The sequence below is a fragment of the Carassius gibelio genome, chromosome A14 (assembly GCF_023724105.1).
Source record: "Carassius gibelio isolate Cgi1373 ecotype wild population from Czech Republic chromosome A14, carGib1.2-hapl.c, whole genome shotgun sequence".
Lineage (NCBI taxonomy): Eukaryota > Metazoa > Chordata > Actinopteri > Cypriniformes > Cyprinidae > Carassius > Carassius gibelio.
In genome coordinates this window covers 22,127,258-22,151,786 of record NC_068384.1, presented here as the reverse complement: position 1 = coordinate 22,151,786, position 24,529 = coordinate 22,127,258, and the positions used below count along the sequence as shown (strand labels likewise).

The window sequence follows — 24,529 nt, the reverse complement described above, 5'->3', positions numbered from 1 at the left end:
TGTGTCTGTGTGTGTGTGTGTGTGTGTCTGTATGTGTGTGTGTCTGTGTGTGTGTGTGTACCTCGAGGACGCTCTGCTGCTGGTGTGAGGGGCTCTGGTGCAGCAGGTCGGGCAGAAGGCAGCGGTCACTGGACTGAGATCCTGCAGGCCTCTGATGGACGTTATGTGCTGCACTCTGCTGGAGAAACAGCAACATCTGAATCAGCCTGAAACTGACAGCATCTCTCAAACACTGACCCGTGCTATCAGCATCCAGAGGTGAAACAGATGCCATACTCTCGGACATACAGGGTGCATATTCCCTTAATGATCACTGCTACATTTCATACAGAGATGAAGAAAGTGAAATGCATTAAACATATTCTTTACATTAAGAAAAAAAAAAGGTAAAAGTAAGCCAGTGTTGTTTGATGAAGGATTGCTGAAACGAGATATAACAGATGTCTAGTATTGTAGTTCTTGTCTCTGAGTGAGTGGTCTGTACCTGCTGCTGATCAACACTGTGAATGATCTGATCACAGCCATCTCTGGAGGACAGCGGACACACACTGCTCAACAGAGACCTGGAAACACATTCACTCCTTCAGCTTTTCATGAGCAGATTTAAAATGATGAATATGAAAGCAGAAATATGTGAATTAAGTATAACATTAATTGCGACTGACCATAAAACAATTTTTCACTCACTTTTGCAAAAAAATTATTATTGTTTATTTCACGTTTGAAAGAAATCTGTGATTAAAGAGGTTAACAGTGGGTCTATGTTGTCAATTAGCACTTCATTAAGTGCATGTGATCATTAACCGTGTGTGTGCTTGTTTAAGAGCAGAGGAACAGATGGTGGTCAGATCACCTCGTCCTCTCTTCATCTTCATCACTGGAGGAAGAATATTCAGCAAGCTTCAGTAAAGGGCTGAAGGGAGACGTCTTCCCCAAACCCTGACGGAGGAACAGCGTGTGATATTAAAGACCAGCAGTCTGACAGTCTCAATACAGATGCAGTGCACAGACAGATGCACACCTGGTCGTGTGGCGAGGCCGGAGCGCTTCTGTCCAGCACACAGTGACCTGCAGGAAGCAGAGCAGCTGGACAGTGACCGGACTGTGAGCTGCTGCTGGAACTGAAGGACATGCGTCCATCACCGCTGCACACATGAAGAAGAGTCAGGAACACAGCAGCTGCAGGAGCTCAGACCAAACGCTCTCATCTTACCTGGACCCGTCTCTGTGTGGACTCGCCACATCCTTCAACTCGGACAGGCTTCGCTCGGGAATCTTCAAATCAAGGGAGTATCATTACTTCCTGCTCCATCTGTTACATGTGTGTTCATTTACGTGAAGCGTTTGCTCACACACACTTTCACCATCACTCTGGGTTTCTGTGTCATTCTCACTGTTATTGTGGTGTCTAACCGTATATATCTATATCTATATCTATCTGCTGTGAGTGCATGTCACATTAGAGGAAGGAAGGAAGGGCGAGGAAGCAGTTTCGACCGCAGCTTTAGCGGTCTCCACCTATACAGATGTTTCTGACACAGCAAAACACTCAGTCATCATTTACTCTGCTCAGCTAAAACCTCTGGTGTGGCCTGTGAATACTCAAATATGAACAACACTAGAATGCACAGCAGCTAAGTGTCCAATTTAACTTGGAATATTGCCTAAAATGTGTGAATTAAGCACCATTTCCCGAAGAGAACAAACTCGTCACTTCCTGACAAACTGGCTCTAAATATCAGTTAGAAAAGTAGAAGCCACTCAATATAATCATTTTCATATCTAATAAATGACTTACTGGACAAAAAGTCTGCAATATTTCTAAATGTGCATAAAAATAAGTGGATGGAAACATAGCTTGTATGGTGAGATACAGTACAGCATCTTAGCGTCGTGTGTGTGTGTGTGTGTGTGTGTGTGTGTGTGTGTCTCTCTCTCTCTCTCTCTGTCTGAGGATCAGTGGTGACTAACCTTGTGCGGCTGCTCGTCAGGGCTGAAGAAGACTTCATCGATCGCTGGAGAAAGAGGAGAGGCGTCTGTCATAGAGCTGCTGAGATGAAGCTGATGTCTGGGACACACGTTCATGTTCTGAAACACAGATCACACAGCTTTCACTCGCTAACTGTGCTGCTGTGTGTCTGTGCGGAGACACTCCAGATCACACACATCTGAACACCTGCTGCTGGTCTGTGACCCCTCTGTGTTTGTGTTGGTCATCAGTGGTGTGACGTACACACGTGTTGGCTGGGGTTCATTTATCCTGCAGTACTTCTCCAGAGGGAGGATGTGAGAGGTGATGGTACCTGTGGTTCGGCCGCTCTCTGGAGCGCTGGAGAACACGGACTGGAGGAGCTTCCTGATCCCAGACGAGACTGAACATGAGGAATCCTCACCACGTTATTCAGATTGACAGGATGTGTGTCCAGAGCCTCCGGTTCACCTGCCAGCTGAAGAGCAGAGTCTCTCATCATCACAGAGCAGCACAGGAGCAAACACAAGCACATCAACTAACACTCACAGCCGCTGACTCAGGATCAGTCCTGTCCTGCTCACCGTCTCTGGGCTGAAACACAGAGAAACAACGCTCCTGATGAAGACTCTGATCAGCATCACCAGCTTCTCTCTCTTCCCTTTCTATTCCATTAAAACACTCTGACCTGTTTCTTCTGATTTCTTCTGCTCTTCTCGGTCACGTCAGGGTCTTCCTGCCACATCATCTCCTGGAGCTCTGACCACTGGAGCCCGGTCTGCTTCACACACACACACACACACAGAGACACAGAGACACACAGAGACACACACACACACACACACACACACACACACACACACAGAGACACACACACACACACACACGCACACACACACACACAGTGAGCCTCCGCTGCTGTACACACTGCAGAATAACATTAAATCCCCTCAAACACAGTCAGCCAAAGACTCTGTTCCAGCTTCTATCATATAGTAACTAAACTGATCCCAGGTCGCTGTTTGACCGCTTTAACCCCGTGTGTTCTGGAGCGGTGCTGGCTGACTGTGGTGACCCCTCAGCACCCGTGCACTCCTTACGTCTCCGAGGCGGCGGCGCTCCTCCTGCTGCTGCTGGATCCTCTTCTGTCTGTCGGCCAGCAGCTGTCTCCTGTAGTGGTCCTGGTTGTGTGTTTGCTGGAGCAGGTGTGTGTGTGTGTGTGTGTGTGTCTCCTGCTGCAGACGCAGGAACTCCCGTCTCAACAGGGACTCTCCGGGAAGATTGACTATAGAGCTGTGTGAGCACAAACACGTGAGGAGAGCACGCCAGACACAACACCACAGCCATCTGCCACTATACAGAACCAGATATATGCCTGCTGAACGAGGAAGTGATGTTTGGACGGCGACATGAAGGATTCCTACACATACCTGGGTTCACCTTCATCTTCATTCATAGCATCTTCTTCATCTTCACTGCCGCTGTATTCATACTCCGTCCCCTCTGTTCCATCCATCACAAACAGAGGAGCATTAGGATGTGTGTCACGATGAGGGACAGGGTCAGCGGTGAGAGAGAGTGTGTGAGTCACCTTTCTCCGGCCTCCTCTTCCTGGTCCTGTCCAGGTGGTCTCTGAGCGTGACGCGCACCTGTCGCTCGTTGGGAAGGTCTCTGATGAAGGAGTGGCGCAGGAGCGTCTCTGTGGACGGCCGCTGGAGGTGGTTCTTCACCAGACAGCTGTCCACAAACATCTGAAACCTCTTGGACCTTGAGGAGCAGCGGACAGCATCAGTGACCCTGAGGATGTGTGCCTGTAGCAAACAGAAGACTTCTCACCATTTCCTGGACTTGAGTCTGGGAGAAGGGTTTCGTGGGATGAGGAACAGCGCTCTCATGGGATGGAGGTCACACAGGGCTGTGGAGGAGAAACACAGTGGTCAGGGCACACACAAACACTGCGTGGGATGTCAGTGGTGTAGAGTGGACTCACGAGGCGTTCCCTCGGCCATCTCTAGAGCGGTGATGCCCAGAGACCACAGGTCGCTCTGAAACATGCGGAGGAACAGCGTCAGTGATGGGAAGCGGCTCAAGCACCGATGCGTAGCTGACGTACTCACCCTGTAGTCATACGTGGAGTCAGGGTTGTCGTCGCACGCGATCACCTCCGGAGCCATCCAGTACGGCGTCCCGATGAACGTGTTCCTCCTGCCGATCGTCCTGTCCAGCTGAGCGCTGACGCCGAAATCCACTGGAACACACCACAAGACACTCCTGCTCATGTACACGTGTGTGTTATAACACAGCCGCTGTTTAACACCGTTTAAACACTCAACTGAAGCTCAAATACAGGATGTGTGTGTGTGTGTGTGTGCGCTCACCCAGCTTGATCTCAGCGTTCTCCGTCAGCAGCACGTTCTGTCCTTTAATGTCTCGGTGGATCACGTGATGAGTGTGCAGGTGTAGCAGACCCTGAGAGAGAGAGAGAGAGAGGAGAACAGAGCTCAGGACACTCCAGGAGACGTCTACACACGCTCTGAGTCAGGAAACATGATCATGAGCTTATCTGTGCTCTTTGGTGTGTGTAGCTGGGATCACTCACTCTCAGAACCTCTCTGCAGATGTAGGAGATCCAGTCCTCCTTCAGACAGCTCCCTTTGGTCTTCTTCAGCAGATCTGTGACGGAGCCGGCTCCGCAGTACTCCATCACCAGCTGAACACACACACACACACACACATTCAGCAGCGCACTTCATACGGCACAGACGCCTGACCGCAGCAGCTTCATCAGGTCGAGCCTCTTTGATTCTTCTTCCTCGTGTATCTCATAAGTAAGTGCAGTTATCTCATGTAAATGCTGGAGCTAGTGTCCAGCAGATCCTCACCCACAGCTGGTGGTCCTGAGCCGCAGGACTCTTCTTCACGAACGCACCGTAGTACGTGGCTATGTTCCTGTGATGGGAGTGAGTCTTCAGCATGTTGATCTCCAGCTGGATCTCGTCCTCCTCGTCCTGAGCACGAGGAGAGCAAGAGAAGAAGAGCACAGGAAACAGCAGACAGTCTCAAACCCAGAGGACATCATGCACACGCTTTACTCCACCTCATCTACAGCCTGGTTCATTGTGTGCTTCATATAAACACACTCTTACTTTATGACTGATTAATAAAAAGCCTAACATTGACTCCAACGCATGCTAATGCTGTTTTTCTATTGAAAGCACAATAACAGAGAAACACACACAACAGCTCTCATACCTCCGTCACCTCCATCACCTTGATCGCTGCCAGCTGACCTGTTTTCACATGACGACCCTGCCACACACACACACACACACACACACACACACACACACGTTTCATTTAAACAGTTGACCTTTAAGGAATTAATTAGATTACCAACATTTGGGAGAGTCACATGAGTGAATAAATCATAAAAACACAGAATCCAGAAATAAATAAAACCGACAAAACAGAACCCCACCTAACCCCACCACCACACACACATCTCCAGAAGTGGACAGACACACGCTGCTGGCTATGACAACAGTGTAATGATAATCACAGCTTAAGAGGAAGTCAGTCACTCCTGACTGCTGTGATGTTAAACGGGGTTCGCTCAGTCAAGACAGGGTTATTTCTAAAGCACTTGATCCAGTGGAGATCAGAGTAAAACAGGCAAATAAAAGAGTCAGCAACACAAACTTCATCAGAAATAAACCGCTATCAAGCAGCTCTATCAACAATAATATCCTGGCTCTTCCGAGCTTTATAATGGCAGTGAATGGGTGTTATTTTTCAGTAGTCCAAAAGAAGTCCAATAAAGCGCATCCATCCATTGTAAAAAGTGCCCCACTTCCTGTAGTGAGTCAGTGTGTTTTTATGATAAAACTATCCATATTTAAATCTCTAAACTCTTCCGCTAACTGTCCTACGCTGTGTGAGACGCTTTTGTGATGATGGATGGATGCTCTTTATTCTACATCTTTTGGACTTTTTTATTTATATATATATATATATAACTTTGATTTGATTCGTCTGAAATAATGTTTTCTGATATTTATTTCAGCACACATTTAAATCAAGATCTGATTAACGTGAATCTTATCATTACTCTCATTTACCTCGAGCGATGTTACATTCACTCAGCACTTATCACGGCGGAGATACTGGAGATGACAACCAAGAACAAAGCCATACAGGTGAATCGCTTGTGTGTGAAGATCGCAGTGTTGCGCGTGCAGCGGTGTCTCTGCCGTCTGTGAGTGATTCAACCTCTAGAGGGCACTGTCAACACAGAGCCTCTCAGACACTCCAGCAGCAGAAAACAATAATCGGTTTAAAATACAGACCTGTGGTGCTTCATTATTATTATTTGTTTTTTTTTTTTATTCACCATTTGTAAATTGATGTTTACTGTTACTTTTATTTTAGAAAATATCAATAGCATTTGTATTAAAACTATAATCACTGAATGTAATAAAAAAATCTAAATCGAATGGAAACGAAACACCTGAATTGATACCCAGCCCTACTTGAGCTGAATAATGAAATATTATGAGTTTTGTGTAGAGCTCCTTTACACCTGAAGTCTAATTAGTTTCAACAGTGAGTTTTGCAGAGTTTGCATCAATGCTGTTGTTTTTATTCTGTTTATCTCTTGAAGCTTGAATCTGTACTGTACAAAGTACTACAGAAACAAACGAGGCTCGACATCACTGATCTTCTGATCTACAGTCACACCTTCTTATTTAGTTTCTTCTGTTCTTTCATTTATTTCGGAGCATCATCACCACACAGAAGCAGAGAGCATCCCCTTGAGATGCAGTCAGAGGAGACGACGTGTGTGATCTGATCTGTGATCAGTGTTTATGATGACTTTAGGATGAACCGTGGCTTTAAGAGGCTGTTCTTCATGCTGTAACACTGAACACTGACTGATGAATCATCATCATCATCATCATCACCCGACGAGAGCCACGCTCCTGGGTCTGTGAGTGACCGTGAGCTCAGGCTTCAGATGGGGTTTCCTCGTGCTCTCCAGGAAGCAAACCACTGGGACACAAACAGGAAGTGCTGTCTAAAGAGGTGACCGCGGGATTATACTCCAGACGAGAAGTTCTGAAGACAGTCTGCTCTTCCTCAGATCTGCTGAATCCTCATTATTGGAGTGTTTTGGTGTCAGAGCGGTGAATTTCACCACGTTTCGACGAGTTTGCATGCATGATATCACAAGAGAGGAGAAAAGCGGTGCAGTTTCCACTTCATGTGGATGTTAAAGATGTGGTAAGAGTGAAGCACACTGTGTGAGGAGGATCCTCGAGGAAGTGTAAGACAGATCTGAACGCAGAACTAGCTCTGCACTTACTACTAATGATCAGAAGGGATATTACACCCCTCCACAGATCACCAAATACTGTATTCTGCTGCAAAAGCAGATTCCTGAATTCAGAATAATGCAATTTCTACAGAATGAAAATGATGCAAACAATTGCCAGTAACTTTCTTAAAGGGACAGTTCATAGAATTCAGTTTCATAGAAGAAGATATTTTGACAGGTCCCTGTGTGTGTGTGTGTGTGTGTGTGTGTGTGTGTGTGTGTGTGTGTGTGTGTGTGTGTGACCTGGAGATGATCCAGATGAAGGTGTCACACATCTCACAGGATGTTAGAGATCCCACACTGATGTGAAACAGCTTCATGAGGAAGTGCCTCCACCCAGAGACTGTCACACACCAAACCGCGCTTCTGATCAAACTCCCCCCGGCTCCTGATAAAGACCCAGAGACACACACACACACACACACACATAGTGTTTCACTGAACAGCACAAACCTTGTAAACCTGTCCATAAGTCCCGGTCCCGACCACCTCGATGAGCTCGAAGATCCCTACAGGATCCTGGAAGAAGAGCCACAGATCATCACACACAACTTTAGATGAGATTCAGAGCAAAGTTCGCGTCGCTGCAGTAAATCACTGACAGGAGCTTCAGTGAACAGAGACTCACCCGAAGAGAGGCGAGCTCGATGTTACGCAGACTCGTCGTGGGGAAGTCTCTCGCCATTGTCCTCAGCTCGTACACCGTTTTCAGAGTTTCCTAACTGATCCTGGCTCGAGGAACAGTGTGTCTGCTCATCTTCAGCGCATCTAATGCTACTATAGCGAGGGATCTGATCGACATAACGGAACTGTTGCAGCTGAACTCGAGAGTTGCTGCTGGTGGGCGTGTCACACCCGGCGGATTAGCCAATCCTGTCGCAGCGCACTCTCGGCCGCTACATATTAATGAGCTCGTGTCCCTACACGCTCCCGGAGCCGCCTCATTATCGAATTAATATTCAGGAGCTTTTCCTTCGCTTTAGTAGGATTCGGGACTAACACAGGAAACCCGGAAAACCAGTAAAAAGTGAAAAGCTGCGCCTTCCTCTGCTTACAGCAAAACAAAGCGTCCCATCTCTGTTTATCAAAGAGTTTGCTTCAGCCACAAATCTGACCCATTTAAACATTGTGACACCTTTATGATCAGTTTCATCACACACAACATTAAAATGAAAAAAAGTCATCTCTCAGAGTCAGTTACTCGTATATGTATTTATTTTGTTGGTCTGATAACAAGTATTATTTTTTGCAAGGTATATTACAAATAATTTATGGGCTAAACCCAGAGTCCTGTGACTGGGTTTGTGAGTATAATCACAGAATCATCCTCTTCCTCACATGACTGTATCTGAAGAGTAAAACAGAGGACTAGTCGTGAGTATACACAACCAAATCACTGACTGGTGTGACCTTTCATTCTAGAGGGCAACATTGCATACAAATTCAATCAAATCATAATAAATACATATCAGTATTGATCAAAAGTGCTCGCCAGCACTGAACCGCTTCATCCCTACACCAGAGATACCATTCAACAAGATGCACCTTTCCATAAAACATCATCAAACAGAATTCTGAGGAAGGAAATAACCAAACGATCAAGAAATAAGGCAAATGATAAGTTGTATCAAATATGTAAATACCTCCTCGACTAGCTACAAACAATATCAATGTGCTTATTAGATCTGAATAGGAATTATTTGCATAAATAGAACCTAATATTCTTTAAAGCTCTGAGCGGATGTGTCTTTACATTATTGTGCTGTAACACCCCAAGTCAGAATGTCAAACAAACCCTTTAATCAATGCAGACGCAGCGTTTGATGGAAATACTGTACATGGCATAATTACCTCCAAATTCAAGTAAAAAAACAATATCAGTAGCTCTTCAAAGTATGAAAACACTAAAGGCTGGAAGAGAGCCAGATAACCCATTAAGTAGTTTTGATGAACTCATGCAGGTCAGAATCCCAGAGCAAGCCCTTTCGGCCCAGATCCGGCCCGCGTTTGGCCCATATGAAATCCATGCCGGATGTGGGCCGAAAGGAGCTTGCTGTCTGTGAAGGAAGAAGGGATGAGACTGGCGAAGCCATGTTTGGCCGAGCCGCTCTACCAGATGTCACTGGAAAGCTCAGGTCCGGACAGCGGCATGAACGAGCTGTTCAAGTGAAGGTCTTTCTTGGGTTTGCCGGTGTTATTGTGCGTCAGCCGTCCGTTCAGCAGAGTCATGGGCAGACTGCAGTACATGTGTCGGCCGCTGAGCGTGGGCAGCTCGTACTCGTAGCTGCGGCAGAAGTGGTGCATCTGCAGGTGTCCCGGCTCGTTGTAGTCCGGGATCTCCACGTGAGCCGGCGCTAGCGACGCCGAAGTGGTGGTCATAGCCACCGTCGATACGGCCTGCAGGTCACCGAACAGCCCCTGCTCGCCCGAGTCCAGGACTTGTCGGCGGGACACGCTCTCTTTTCTCTTGGCAGGCATCTCGTAGTGCACCTGCTTCCAGAACCTGGACTTGAGCTGGCTGCTCTTGGGCCCGCACCACTTGATGAGCGACAGCACTCGGATGGTGTGCTTCAGGTCCTCCAGTTCCTGGTAGTTGATGACGCTGCGCAGGTCCGAGCATTCGATCATGATCACCTTGATCTCGCCCGTCACCAGCATGCTGTGCAGCCGCGGCTCGAACTGGAAGATGCTCCAGCCCCGGCGGGCCACGAACTCAGGGGTCAGGACGATGATGAGACGCCTGCTCTGCTCCACGCTGCGTGCCAGGTCCTCGATGTACGCTAGAGACACAGAGAGAGACGCATGTCACACACTCTTCAGAAAGAGTGAAACAAGCTGCTTTAAGAGCTTTACTTGTTTGTGCAAACTATAGGGAGTATCACAAGGAGCGCGTTACACAATCAGATTACGTTTCTCAAGTAACTAGTAAAGTAATGCATTACGTTTTTATTTACAAGACAATATCTGAGTTACTTTTTTAAATAAGTAACGGCAGTAACTATGTTTCTCATGTATTGATGTCTCAGGAGCGAGTGCAGAGGTGATGTGTGTGAACTTGATCTTACTGTAGATCTAGACTAAGTGTGAACACGCATTACTCTCACGAACACAAAAACACATTCAGTGTTCCTAAAAATAAATAAAAACTGTAAAATGCACATTCAAATATGACACAAACTTGCAACAGTTAAATGTTACATAACACAAATATTACAGATTACACAAAATGACACCGTCTTTGCTGCTGACCTTTGATCCAATTAAACCTTATAAATACGCAAAAATTACCTTGGATAAACTTTTTAATTTTATTCCTGAAAAGTGTTGAACTTTCTTCTCCTGCATTCTAATCTTCAAGCAATCCAGAATCTCTAAAACTCATTCATTTACATTAGTAAACTCTTTTGTATTGAACGTATTGAAAACTATCAAGCAAGCCCAGCCCAGATGAGAAAAAGTGACACAAACGTAATGCATCGAATTAATTTTCATAAAAGGTACCACGATATTGTTTTGCACTGCATTTAAAAGTCATTTCCCCCAACACTAGGGTGTATTAAGGGGTTCGTTCTGCTCTATTTGTGCCACAGTCATGCATAGTTTTCTGTAATATTTAACCTAAAAATGATGTCTGATGGACAAAGAACAAGCAAAACAATCCCATGGTGGGATGTCTGATAGACAGCTGGCTAGCAGTGTGTTAAAACACCTTTCTGCATAGAAATGCTTCTTCAAGAGCACTCAAGAAACAGACAAACATCATCAGACCTTAGCTCCACCTCAGCAGCTGTATCTCACCAGAGCAAACTCAAATGATGTGCACAGAGGAGTTTTTCATCTGTAATATGTGTATTTACATTATTTGACATGAAGCTGTATTATAATCATGTAATAAACCACATCAGGGTGATGCGACACTGCTCCACTTTAAATTGTTTTTGCACAACATGCTGCATATTATTTTCTGTAATGTGCTTTCAGTCCTGAGGCTATGAAACAAGGTTTAATGGCTACAGCCATAACTACTTAGAAACATATGCTACAGGCTGAAAGTGAAAACCTAATATAGTTAGTGATTAAAAAAATTCTAAGCTTAATCACTTCATATTATAGAGTGTCACCCCTCCTCTCAGATTTCCCCTTTAGTCCAGTAAAACAACAATATAAATTCACTTAGACATTGAGTATGTTTACATGTGCACCAGCAGTGTGATGCCTTCTTTAATGATGTATGCATCACCGCAGGAGCGTCACACGTCATCCATGATCATCACGAGCACATGCACTCTTGGGTCAGAGTGGAATAGGTTCAATTAATGTGTTTACATGACTGTGTATTGAGATTAAACTCAGTATATGCTACATAGTTTTACTACAATTGTGCTTTCCACGATTAGGAATTTAATTGCATTGACATATTGATTAGTCAACATTTTGTGGGTAATGTTTAATCACAGTCCTCAAACTGTAGAATGTGTCTCCGCTCTTCATATTTTGTATACAGCAATCCTTCATCATCATCTGAGAAGTGCATCGCTCACAGGAAGTGAATGGCACTGTCTCTCTTCCTGTTTCACATGACTCTCTGTTCGCTGCAGATGTCACACGTCTCTGTGCATGTGATTGTGGGATCATCTCGAGTTTAGGATATGCCATGAGATGACAAAAATGTATAGTGCATGTGGTGGTACTCATCAAGCTGGGATGGATTTGCTGGGTGTTGTCAAAGCAAAATGTTGGTGTTTGGTACAGGCCATTGGTCAGCCTATCTGTGATTATATTGCAAACATCTCTCCAGCACTCTAGAATTAGATGATTAGATGATGAATAGAGTGTGTTTTGTGATTCTATTTACAAAGTGGAAGTAGAAGTGCAAATTAGGATATATTCTGTTACACTGTGAAAATAGGTGAACTCTGAATTTGCTTTCTCCTCCTGCAGCGAGCAGTTTCAGTTTGCAGCTGGTTTCATAGATAGATAGATGGCTATTTGAATAAGACCATCTCTGAGTCACATACAGTCCAAGGCAGGATGGGTGAATCAATCCTGAAGTATCGATATATCAATACTGATGCAAGTATCGAAAGTATCGATACTCAAATAAAAAGTATTGATACTAAGGTGTTTTTATTTGTTTGTTTATTTTGTTTATTAAACAAAAAATAATGCCTACAATATGCCTTAGATTGGACGAATAACCTATGTTAGCAAATGCTTGTGTGAAAGGGATTTTCCTTCTCATCTGTTGCAAAGCAGAATCAATCAGTTACAGAGAGCGTTCACTCACTTCTGACAGTGCATTTAAACATGTGTTTCCCAAGAGTAGCCTATAATAACAAACCATGTTTTTGGAAAAGGCAGCCCAGAACAATGCAAAAATAAAACATAAGCTATATGAATATTTCACAATAAATCTATTGAAATTGCACCCTAGTTTGTGCAGTACATTTATTTAAATGTAAATGTTAAAAGTTCTTATTGCTCATGTTCTATTCTGTATTGTTAATATAAATCATAAACTCTCCGAATAAAAAGGTTGAATTTTATGCATGCAACAGTCTATTACTGGAAGTCCCTTATGAGAATGAACCATGGTAAAGTGAACATAGTTTAACTCTAGTATTTGTAGATTTCCTTGGTTACCACTACAGTAAACAGTATTTTAACAATGTGTAAACAAAAATATAACCTTGAAGTTGCAATTAAGGTATAATGAATGTTAAAATGCATTTCAAATATAAAGTTAAGTAGGTTTTATTACCCACTGTACTCATAATAATTAAAGAAATTTCATGATCTAAAAGCTCTGTTTAGAAGTATCGTATCGGTATAGATATTTTGACGATATTGCATCGAAAATAAAAAAGTATTGCCCATCCCTACAAGGCAGCAATTCATGTTTATGATGTTGACACACCCCACGGAAGAAAGGGGTGGAGTGAGCAGTAGCTCATTAGCATTTAAAGAGACATGCACCAAAATGGATTGCTGTGATCAGAGCTGTTTTTGACAAAGTAAATAGGCTGCTGTTTTACATAACCTTTGAGGAATTTTAAGTATATTACAGACATTTTATTGAAGACCCTTAAGAATCACATCAACTTTGGAATCCGATGTCCCCTTTAACGGGTGTCTTTTCTTTTGTAATGTTGTCTATCCCAACCAGACATTGGTGAACAGTTAGTGTGAATATCCTCTGCCAACAAGACAGCTATTTGCACTAAGATTAAAAATAGACTTACACATCATCAACACTGAGCACTTAAACAAGTTATAACTGCTGTCTGTTTTGGTCCATGTGAGCGTGTGAATGTCAGGTGTTGTTCTTACTGCTGCTGGGAATGAGGTCCCGGTGTGGGATGAAGAGTTTATATCCGTAGTGTTTCTCCAGGACATCAGGTAAGATCTCCAGAGCAAACAGCTCCTCCTCGCTCATCTCATGCTCCACCGACTCCAGGTCCACTTTGGTGTAAGACAGGTAGGCATCATATTCCTTGTTGTCTGAAAGGAACAGATTTGTTGTATTGCACAGGTTAATTCTTTCATCATATTATACATAGATTATTATCGTTATAAAATGGTCGGTACAATAACACAGTCTCATTACAATTTTAAAGTATTTTACAGTTTATTTTACAGCTAATAGATGTGTACAGTCTCACTTGTACGACACTGTCCACTGTTCTGAAGGAAATCAACACTGCATCATGGCACCGATGCTGTGGGAACACTTCTGCGTGAGCAAGTGTGGAAACATGGCCACCTTGAGAACCCTCACCAAAAAGAAGTACACTTCAAGGGTCTCTTTTATTTTAAGTATACTTAAGTAAAGTTCTAGTATTTTTTAAGTATACTGTATGTAGCAAGTAGACAGATATCAGTGTACTAGTAGCATGTTTATAAGTGTACCGTTTCAATACTCCTTGGGACTAAATTGGCCCACTTTCTAGTATATAAAAGTAGGCTATACTTTTAGCATAACAGTAGTAAATTTTGAGTACACAACTAATGTACATTAATGTTTGTAGTTATTACTGCAATTATACTAAAAGTGAACTTATAGGTATACTGATAGTTTAATTAAATACTTTGAAGTATAGTCTCAGTTAACTACTAGTTTAGTAGTTTTATACTGCAAGTATACTCAGAAGTGTTCTTTAAGTGAACTTTACATCATAGTTAAATTATATTACTATGTCTCTATTTAGGTATTAATGTGTATATATTTAGAATATCTGAACATACAAAACATCCAAAGAAAGAACAGGGTCTCTGCTTGTAAATAAAAACATTTTATTCTAGCTTCATGTATTCCTTTTTTATAAACACTTGAATGTTGGTGAGTTTCATAAATAAATAAATAATCAACATTTTGAACAAAAAGCTAAAAAAAGAATATGAATTTGATTCAGAATAATAATCAAAACGTGGATGGAGTCAGTTAACACCCCAATATTTATACCTTAGCGTTACACAGTTTTGATGCTGTTTTATGGCTGATGATACATGTGGAAGCAACTGTTGTTTCAGTTTCTTCTGGGCTTGTTTCTGAACAGAATATATGTAATAGTGCCCCCTACCATATAACGATGCAAACATGGTTTCCCGGAGCACAGGTACAGCTCTGTGATTGGCTGTGGGGTAAACTCACTGGTACACTGACCAGCAAAGCCACCACATCCCTCACTTATTACTGCTGTTATTTAGTTGAGCTTTGCCATAAATAACACTTGAGCTTAAAGTCTGAATTTGGTTTACCAACCAAATGCATTTATTCTATATTTGAGATTTGAACGACATATATATGTTTCTATCAGGTGATCGCTGCCCAGTAGCCCATGCCTGCATTCACCTCCACTCTTCACTTCGTTCTGGAGTTATCTGGAAATGGTCAAGAACAATATTCAATAGTAAAAATGTCAGCAATTCTGAGAGAGAGGGGCTCAAAAAGTGTAAAACTTCAAATACAAAGAACAGAAAAAATAAACACAAGTTAGTCAGTAAACTCCCCAGTTATCAGGTTATTTTACTAAAGCTGACGATGGAGTGGAAGTTGTTGGAACAGCAAGTGAAACGGGCACATGGAGCAGAAAACAACAGATTTGAGGTTAGTTTGATTATTAACTGGACGTATACTGTTTTTATGTTTGAACAAACTCTAAATATTCATTTGGGGATTGGGAGATAATCTGTTATTTGTGTTTTAACTATAAAGCATGTGTAGTGTTAGGCTATATGAGATCCTGGATTAGCCTATATGATGAGATCTTAAAAGGATCGTTCACCCAAAAATGAAGATAGCCTACTGTCATCATATACTCAAACTAAAATTATTCTAAACCTCAATGAATTTCGTTGTTCTCCTCATAAAATAAGATATTTTGAAAAATGATTGCAACCAGTTTCTGGTGCCCATTGACTCAAATAGTGTATTTTTTCATACTATGTTAGTCATGGGGTCCCAGAAACTGTTTGATTACCAGTATATTTCCACAGCAGAAGGAATCTCATATAGGTTTAGAACAACATAAACATGTAACATAAACCGATTAGACAGCATGGTTATTACACAGGTGTGTCTTAGGCTGGCCACAATAAAAGACCACTCTAATGTGCAGTTTTACTGTATTGGGGCGTCCGGGGGCATCAGGAAACCAGCCAGTATCTGGTGTGACCACCATTGCCTGACGCAGTGCAACACATCTCCTTCACACAGAGTTGATCAGGTTGTTGAATGTGGTCTGTGGGATGTTGGTCCACTCCTCTTCAATGGCTGTGTGAAGTTACTGGATATTGGCAGGAACTGTATCTCGCTGTAATATACGCTGATGCATGCTTGTGCCTCCCATACATCAGTAACCCAGTTCCCTGAGTAGGGAACGAGGCGCTGCAATGCCACGCTTCAAGCATGCCTGTGTATCTTCCCTCAGACCAGTGGTTCTCTACCCTGGTCCTGGAGACCCCACATCACTTTGAATGTTAATCTTTACTTGCAGGTCTAAAAATGTAAATGAATTGATAAGTTGATAAGGGTAATGTAAAAGACTATATACTGTACAAGGAATCTGCAGAAGAACCTCTCCGAGGACTCAGATGATGCCAACCCTGAACCAACATACAAACTACCAGAGTTTTCTGTGAAGCTGCTTTGCAGCCGCTTTAATGTGAAAAGCACTACACAAATAAACAGGAACTGAACTGAACAGAAGAGTAACTTAAAGTAACGCTTAGGAAAATATGAGAATAACACATTGGTAAAGTTGATGTGAAAGTAATGAGACATACAATAATATATTGTATCTACATTAAATTCCATTTATTTTGGTGTTAAAAAAGGCAGCTGTTATGACATATGTATTTTATGCATGTTTGTAGGGTAAAAATATGCATTGCATTAAGGCCTTGTTTTTGCACTTCTGCTATTAAGAGTGATCTGTTCAGGAGCCCAATCCTTCATTACAGTAGAAGAAAACCAACAGCTGCGTGTCATGTACACACAATATTTCCAGTTAGAAAAAAAACAGTTATTATTATTGTTCAAGTTGTTATTACGTACCATCATCTGCCTCATCGCTGCCGAAGTGTCGTCGATAGCACAGCATGATCTCCACATTATAGCACTTATAGATGGCTGTGAAGATCCCCAATATCAGCATGATGGCACCCAGACCACCAACCAGCTCCAACCTGTACATGTCTGCATGAGAACACAGACACACCATCTGTGAGAGTTTTAGGATGAAGATGAGGAAGACCGCACAAGATAACCAAACACATCTCCCTCCTGACCTTTCTTCTGCAGGATGGCGCTCCCGCTGCCTCGGCCGATGTGGTTCTCCACCGTACAGGTGTAGTTACCCATGTCTGTCTCCTCCACAGCATCGAAGATCAGCGACAGCTCCACCTCCTTCTCCCCCAGAAACTCTCGCACCACCCTGAACACACACATGTTCAGATTAACACACTCTCATGCTGTTCACACTGTTTCTTTATTCTTTATGCTTTACATGTAAGACCATGAATAAGGATCTCTATCTGTAATTGATGAGAATGATGCACCTGAAATGAAGGAGTAATTGCTAAAGATCAAACAGACATCATCAAAGGAAGATGAGCATGGAGAGCAGCTGACATCAGAGGAATTGTGTTCCAGATCTCAGTGATTACTCATGATCTGATCTGGACCACGACAGCACACATGGGCTCATGTTCAACGCTCTAAATGAATTGAATTGTTTTACTGTATATAAAGATAACTTTACTGTAAACAAACATTAAAACTCACAGAAAATATTTCCAATGTTTAGGGGAAAAATATATTCTTTTTACAGTTTTTTACAATCATTTTTGCATTAATAACAGAACCTTCATGTAATTTTTAACAACACTAGACACAAAACTCAAAACTTTGCATATTGCGTTCATATCTTTGAAGAAGCCTTGCATTTGCAGAAACATTGGTTCAAAACTCGTTTATTATGAAATATCATAGAAACATCACATTAGATCACCCACACACAAGATACCCATAGTTTCACGGTTAATAATTATATAATTATTCAAAACACATGATGCAGCTTTCAATATGGTTCCACATCCATACATCACTGTAACAGACTAAAGAGAAACGTACAGACGCTGAAATCATTAAACACATTTTTACAATTATTAATGAAATAATCAACTCACAGAAAACTTCCATTAGAAAAAAAAAAGATAAGAAAACAACGACAGTAGGCATAAAGAGTGTTCCTCACTGCTTGTGGATTTGACCTCATCATGATGTGTGTCAGTGGGGGTGTTCTGGAGCGCTCAAGCTCTGCTTCATGTCATGGCCAGGTTAAAGCATGCCACATTCAGAAATATGAATGCTTTTCATTCGTTTACAGCTTCATTGCTCTCTAAAAAGACATTTATTGTAGGAAAAACAATTACTGATAACAATCATAGAGAATTTTGGGGGATTTTTTGTTTAAATTTTTTTTTTGACAGGCCTCTTGAAACTGATCATACCTGAACATACTCAGTTCTCAATCTAAACATTTAATATTGTTCCTCATTTTCCATAAAAATGATGCTTCGAGAGTAACGCAGCAGTTAGATACTATTTTGAGCAGTTGTTTCAATTGATAGTTACAGTAGTGTGCAAAAGTCTTAGGCAACTAGTATTTTCACCAACAAAAATGGTTTTAAGTCAGTTATTTCTATCTTTTGCTGTAGTGTGTCAGTAGGAAATATCAGTTTACATTTCCAAATATAATTTTTGCCATTAATTGTAATAATACCTTCCATTTACACCATTACTCCTTTTTTTTAGGATACTTTGATAAATATATATTTAAAAGAAGCACAGTTTTAGTCTCGATAGCGTGTGTGTGTGTGTGTGTGTGTGTGTCAATGTTCCGCTGATGAGAGTGTGAGTATGAGTCAGGCCTGTTCTGCTGCTGGAGATCTGGTTCCTGCTGAGTTTAATGGATTTTCACACTGGGATCAGATGCAGAATTACTTCAGAACATCTGTTTGTGTAATGTTTGGAAAACCTCTCTTCAGCTCATTCATAACTTCATTAGGAATGAGTGAACTGGAAGTAGTCCAAAGGCTTTTGTGTTTGCCACATAACTAAGACAACCCTGCTGCTTTATCAACGGCGTGATTTCCCAGCTGTGCAACTTCATTAGACACAAAGTGAGTGCTTACTATACAGACATCACTCTACAGAATATACACTAAACACGTTTCACTCTTCTGGGCAGGCTTTCCATATGATTTTGCAGTGTTTCTGTGGGTTTGTTTGCCTTCTTATCAAGCAGAGCATTTGTGAGGTCAGGCACTGATGTTGGACGAGAAGGCCTGGCTCACAATCTCTGTTCCAGTTCAGCACAAAGGTGTTGTGTGGGGATCGGGTCAGGGCTCTGTGTGGCCAGTCAGGTTCCTCCACACCACACTTATCCAGTCATGTCTCCTGCTGCACAGTTTTGTGCTGATCTCAATATCAGTGGAAGTTTGCATCTCTTCAGCAGATCACAGGTGACTTTAACACACCGTAGGTCTCAGCACTCGGTGACCAGCTCAGTGACCTCACGTGAACTTCATGAGTTTCTGCTGTTCCTAAACACTTTCACTTTCCAATAATACCACTTACAGTCAACAGTGGAATATCTAGCAGGGATGATTTATTGCAAAGGTGTCATCATATGATAGTAGCTCACTTGAGTTCACTGAGCCCTTCAGAACGCTAATGTTTTTCACAGATGATGGTAAATGCAGACTGCACGACTAGCTGCTGGATTTGATACACTTGTGGTAATTGGTCTGACTGAAACACCCATGGTTGGGGCATGGTGCCCTATGTGTTGTATATTTTGCATCCTCCACTTACAATAATAATAATAATGAGTATTTGTCTATGATTCCCTGATATTTCCAGGCTTCCCTCGACTGTGGGAAACTTTATATCAGTCTGGTTTTTTTCTACATTCGTCTTTGGTTCCTCAACCGCATACTTGGTGTACAGTACATACAGTGGGTCATTCACAAGGACGCCATCACTCCGAGCCTGAATTACACACAGCGCCATCTAGAGGCACACATCATCTCCACACACTGTAGTTCTGCTCAGATACAGATATTCACACAGCTCTGTGCTTCTGAACACCTGCAGGTCTGCATACACTCTCCCATTCACAGTGACCTTCAATCATAACGCATGCAGGTGACACCACAATTATCAATTAATACCCCAACATATCACAGTATCAGTCTGAAGCAGACAAACCTAAACCATTCAAACACATCAAATACTGCTGAAGTAATTGTGGCATTAAGACACTCACAAAACACTAAACACCTGAACGCTTTTGGGACTTATACACACAACATCAAGTCAAATTAGTGCCTGTTTCGGCATGTGTCGTTCCAAACCAAACCCGCAAAGCTTTGTTTGTCTTCAGAACACATTGTCGTCGCTTCATAACGTTACAGTTGAATCACTGATGGCAGATGGAGTATTCTGACAATGCTTTCCTACTTTCCTGGACCTGGACACTGTTATTTATTTGTCTATGGGACAGTCTCAAGCCTCCTGGTTTTTATCCAAAATATCTTCAATTGTATTCTGAAGATGAGCAAAGCTTTTACGGGTTTGGAACGACATGAGGGCAAATGATTAATGACAACATTTTTGGGTGGAGTAACCCTTTAAAGGAGTTCAAAAATGACAACAAACAGTTGGGAAATTACTCCATTACAAGTTAGAAGTCACTAATATCAAAACAACTTGAGTAAAAGGCTTAGAGTATCTGATTTTAACAGAACTTTAAGGTCCCCTGAAGTGCCTTGAAACAAGCAGCGTTATTCTATGTGGTGATGTAATTTCAACTGAAACAGGAAGAGAGGGCGGGACATATCACACAGCCCCGCCCCTTTTTACAGTAGCCAATAGCCTTTTGATTATTTCTGCTCTGGCCAGAGACGTTGAGCTCGGTAAAGCCTTATTTAACAGCCACAGTCTAATAGATTACCCACTAGATTCAATATGAAACTCTTAGGAAAGCAAAACAGTGGTCATAATCATGCTAAGGATGTGTAGTTTTTGTACGTTTTTAATAAATGGATCAGACTGTGTGTGCTGCGTGAAATCAAATCATGTTTATTTTCTAAAACAAAAATAAAACTGAAAAAAAAAGACAAAGAAACACAATATCCTTCAAGAAGGTCTCTCCAGTATAACGTTTAAATAAAATAATGGTATGTTTTTTTTTGGTTATTGAACTTTTACAATCATAACAGGATAAGAATATAGAACAATAGCATAATGTGAAGTAAATGATAAAGTCGATGGCTTGTTGCACTAGCTTAAACGTTCACATTCACGTAAAGTAGCGTGACGTGTGGGCGGAGCTAAAGAATCACGAGAGCCAGTAGCCTTTTGTGTTGAGAGCATGTGGAAGCTGTGACATTACCGTGAGGGAAAAAACATCATCCAAAACAAACCATGGCTAACAGTCAGATTCAGCCGTATATTTATGATCCAGAATCAGATCCCGAGGCTGAAACCGAACGAGAGCAGCAGCAGCAACGACTCGCTCCGAGCGGGGCTCGAACCCGGGTCTCCGGCATGGGAGGGGACGCACTAACAAGGAGGCAGAGATATTTTAAGCAGTTTTACTCACCGCCTGCGGTTCCAACACACGATCGTGACCCTTTTTCCTTGGGATTGCATCATCCTTAAGAAATAAACGATACGCAAATCTGTCGTCAAACTGGGCCTTGTTTGTAAAACAAGCATCTTCGAAATGCAGGGAACAAACACAAACACTTGCACAACTCCGTTGATGCTCTGTAAAAATAAACTCCATCCACTGGTCCCTTAATGCTGTTTCTCTTTTGGTAATCTGTGCAGGGTTGTCTTGCCCTGGCAACCAAAAACACACTTCTTTTGTGACATTTGGCGACGCTCTCGCTCTGATCAGTGAAGTCTGTTGTGCTCTCAGTGCTCTGCTATACGGGAGCGCGCTCTTCCGGCAGAAGTGCCTCAGGACCCATATAAGGAAATTCCGCTCCATCTAACGTCACACAGAGCCATACTCGAAAAAAACTTTCCCAAACTTGTGACAAACCGGAAGGAGTGTTTTGGGAACAGAAATACTCCTTCAAACGTACAACTTAATTTTTGAAACTTTGTCCATGTTTAGCATGGGAATCCAACTCTTTAACAGTGTAAAAAACTCAGTATGCATACCCCCCCCAAGGATAGATAAGAATACTTATTCAAAAATGTAGTGAAGTAGAGATTAAAAGTTGCTAATATATTTGATACTCAGTTAAACTACTCAAGTACAGCAATTAATTACATTTACTCAAATACTTCACACCTCTGTACATTATAGTATTTTATATTTTTCAATACTGCTGTTGTAATGATCACCAGCTGCAGTTCTCTTGATAATCTATTGATAAAGGGCGCTTCATCACAATCCTCTGTCCCTCTTGGACTTCATTTCCCATAATCCTTTGCTCAGACTCACCAGCTGTCTGCTCACCCTATAGCCTGGCTCATAGCCCTGTATAGAAACTGTGTTGTTCTCTAGTGTTTTTGACTAAAGCTTGTGTTTCTACATTATATTTAGTGCTGTTTTAGTATCACTGAGATACCCCTATAGTTTTTTAATTGAACTTTCTATTTTCCATTTTAATTGTACTTAAAATTATAGTAATTGTGGGCATGTTTCTGTCATTTTTATGAGTAGTTTTTATTGTTCATTTTATTCATGTTTTAGTTATTTTAGTACAAGTTAAACCAAATGAAAATGAGAAATGTTGCCTTGGAAAGTAGCTGAAATAAGTTTAAATTTCTATCCATTTTATTGTATTTCATTTCACGTTTATTATTTAGTTTAGTTTAGTTAAGTATAATAACCCTGTGTGGTTATATTAACTGATATTGTGTTTGATGAAAGCAGAGACTGATGTAATTGTTTTAATTCGGAGTAAGTGTGTGTGTGTGTGTGTGTGTCACAGGACTGTGAGAACATGTTTCGTTCACTAGAGGTCTCTGTGTGCTCAGTCATCTATAATATTCTGATTCTTACTGTTGAGCAGGATCAGCTTCTGACAGTACCTGACTTCACTCTCTCGTATGTGTCCTTCCAGCTCCTCCACAAACTTATCTCCCTTCGTCCAGTAGATGATGGGCCTGGAGTCCCCGCTGTAGCCGAAGAAAGCCCTGCAGTCCAGCACCAGACGCATGCCTGCAGACACAAGCAAGAGCATTCATCAGCATTCAGCAGAAATAACACTCCTGCCACCTGGATCCACACAAGTCATCTACACAACAGACAGACGAAGACGTTCCTGTAAAAGCAGTCAAAGTTGAGGAAGAAGCTCACACTCACATCCTCCAGCACTGCAGCATCCACAACACTTCCAGAATACATGCTAACTCTTTAATAATAATAATAATAATAATGTTGTTATATTTATATAGCACCTTTCAGAAGCCCAGGACACTTTACATAATGAATGGTGCAATCTTTATGTAAAAAGCATTGCCTTTAAGGGGAAGCTGTGGCCTTATGGTTAGAGATCACCCAACCCTGCTCTGTGTGTGTGTGTGTGTGTGTGTGTGTGTGTGTGTGTGTGCAGAGCATGAACTCTGAGTACAGGTCACCATCACTTTCACTTTCTTTAAATATCCTGATCATTGTTCTCAGACGTCTGTTTCCCAGAGACCTCCGGTTCACAGATGCAGAAGCTCTGTCGTGCACTCATATCACACCACACTCACACTACAGCTCTCAGGATACGAGCGATCAGCCGAGGGACACGCTGCAGATCTGTTTAACGCTCTGAATCCTTCAGATGATCAGTCTTAGCATGCTCCCGCGCTAGAGAACTCTCACCGTTCAGAATCACCAGAACACTGTTCACTGGAGCAAGGTCAAAGCTTGAGCTGAGAAGATTCATCCAAAAACAAAAAGTACAGCTGAAAATGAATACAGTGTTTATAACTTTATACCAAATGAAAAATAACTTTGTTTGGATGTCCTGAATTAGCAGTGATATTTGAGTCACAGATGAATCAAACACTGTGTGAAACAGAAACACTGCGAGCCAAACCAACAAGCAATGCTGATATATTTTATGGTAATTATTCATATTTGTGTGAGGTGAGGATGAATGGTGAGGATGATATTTGTATGCTTTTAGATAAATGTTTCTATACTCAATTGTTGCATGTAAATAGTTTAGTATGTATTCTGACATGGTGTTTTCAAATATGAAACGCAGTGTGTAATTTCTTGCTTCACAGAAGGTGCTGTTACAGGTCTTCTGTTGATTATCTGTGCTAAACCAAGCAGCGGTCTAATAATCCAGAATTATAGGTAATAAGTGGACTGGATGTGTGGGTTTGGAGTAAGTGTGTGTGTTCGACATCATTAGTGTCTGACAGATGGCAAACAGGAGAAACATTCTTTATCTGTACTGAATTGGCCTAGGGATTTGTCCTTAAAATAATATTTAACCCAGAAATGTACATTTGTTTAAAAATGTTCTCATACCATCCCAGATCAGGATGAGTGTGTGTCTGGACTCTCATTCTGACGGCACCCATTCACTGCAGAGCATCCACTGATGAGACACTTCTCCAGACCTGATGAAGACACACACTCCTCCTGATCTTGGGA

General features: G+C 42.0%; 2 protein-coding genes across 3 annotated transcripts in view; both read right to left on the bottom strand.

The window, feature by feature from the left end:
* LOC128026861 (misshapen-like kinase 1) overlaps positions 1–8,205 on the bottom strand; it is a 24,063-nt gene extending 15,858 nt beyond the window's left edge. The window contains exons 1-21 of one of the 2 annotated variants that reach the window (XM_052614105.1): positions 7,972–8,205; positions 7,797–7,862; positions 5,222–5,278; positions 4,852–4,977; positions 4,569–4,679; positions 4,348–4,438; positions 4,087–4,217; positions 3,960–4,014; positions 3,806–3,884; positions 3,561–3,736; positions 3,400–3,472; positions 3,070–3,262; positions 2,658–2,750; positions 2,519–2,563; positions 2,304–2,447; positions 1,972–2,088; positions 1,214–1,275; positions 1,022–1,145; positions 854–939; positions 485–563; positions 62–178 (exon numbers count right to left, since the gene is read on the bottom strand). In XM_052614105.1, the coding sequence (XP_052470065.1) occupies positions 62–178; positions 485–563; positions 854–939; positions 1,022–1,145; positions 1,214–1,275; positions 1,972–2,088; positions 2,304–2,447; positions 2,519–2,563; positions 2,658–2,750; positions 3,070–3,262; positions 3,400–3,472; positions 3,561–3,736; positions 3,806–3,884; positions 3,960–4,014; positions 4,087–4,217; positions 4,348–4,438; positions 4,569–4,679; positions 4,852–4,977; positions 5,222–5,278; positions 7,797–7,862; positions 7,972–8,028 (2,082 nt within the window). In that variant the 5' untranslated portion in view covers positions 8,029–8,205. The remainder of the gene's footprint in view (positions 1–61; positions 179–484; positions 564–853; positions 940–1,021; positions 1,146–1,213; positions 1,276–1,971; positions 2,089–2,303; positions 2,448–2,518; positions 2,564–2,657; positions 2,751–3,069; positions 3,263–3,399; positions 3,473–3,560; positions 3,737–3,805; positions 3,885–3,959; positions 4,015–4,086; positions 4,218–4,347; positions 4,439–4,568; positions 4,680–4,851; positions 4,978–5,221; positions 5,279–7,796; positions 7,863–7,971) is intronic. The other variant, XM_052614106.1, reaches the window with a different exon arrangement.
* Positions 8,206–8,549: 344 nt separating this feature from the next.
* The window catches only part of LOC128026855 (X-linked interleukin-1 receptor accessory protein-like 2), a 188,582-nt gene continuing 172,602 nt past the window's right edge, over positions 8,550–24,529 (bottom strand). The window contains exons 7-11 of the mRNA XM_052614091.1: positions 22,963–23,092; positions 17,133–17,278; positions 16,900–17,040; positions 13,674–13,844; positions 8,550–10,123 (exon numbers count right to left, since the gene is read on the bottom strand). Coding sequence (XP_052470051.1) covers positions 9,453–10,123; positions 13,674–13,844; positions 16,900–17,040; positions 17,133–17,278; positions 22,963–23,092 — 1,259 coding nt within the window. The 3' untranslated portion in view covers positions 8,550–9,452. The remainder of the gene's footprint in view (positions 10,124–13,673; positions 13,845–16,899; positions 17,041–17,132; positions 17,279–22,962; positions 23,093–24,529) is intronic.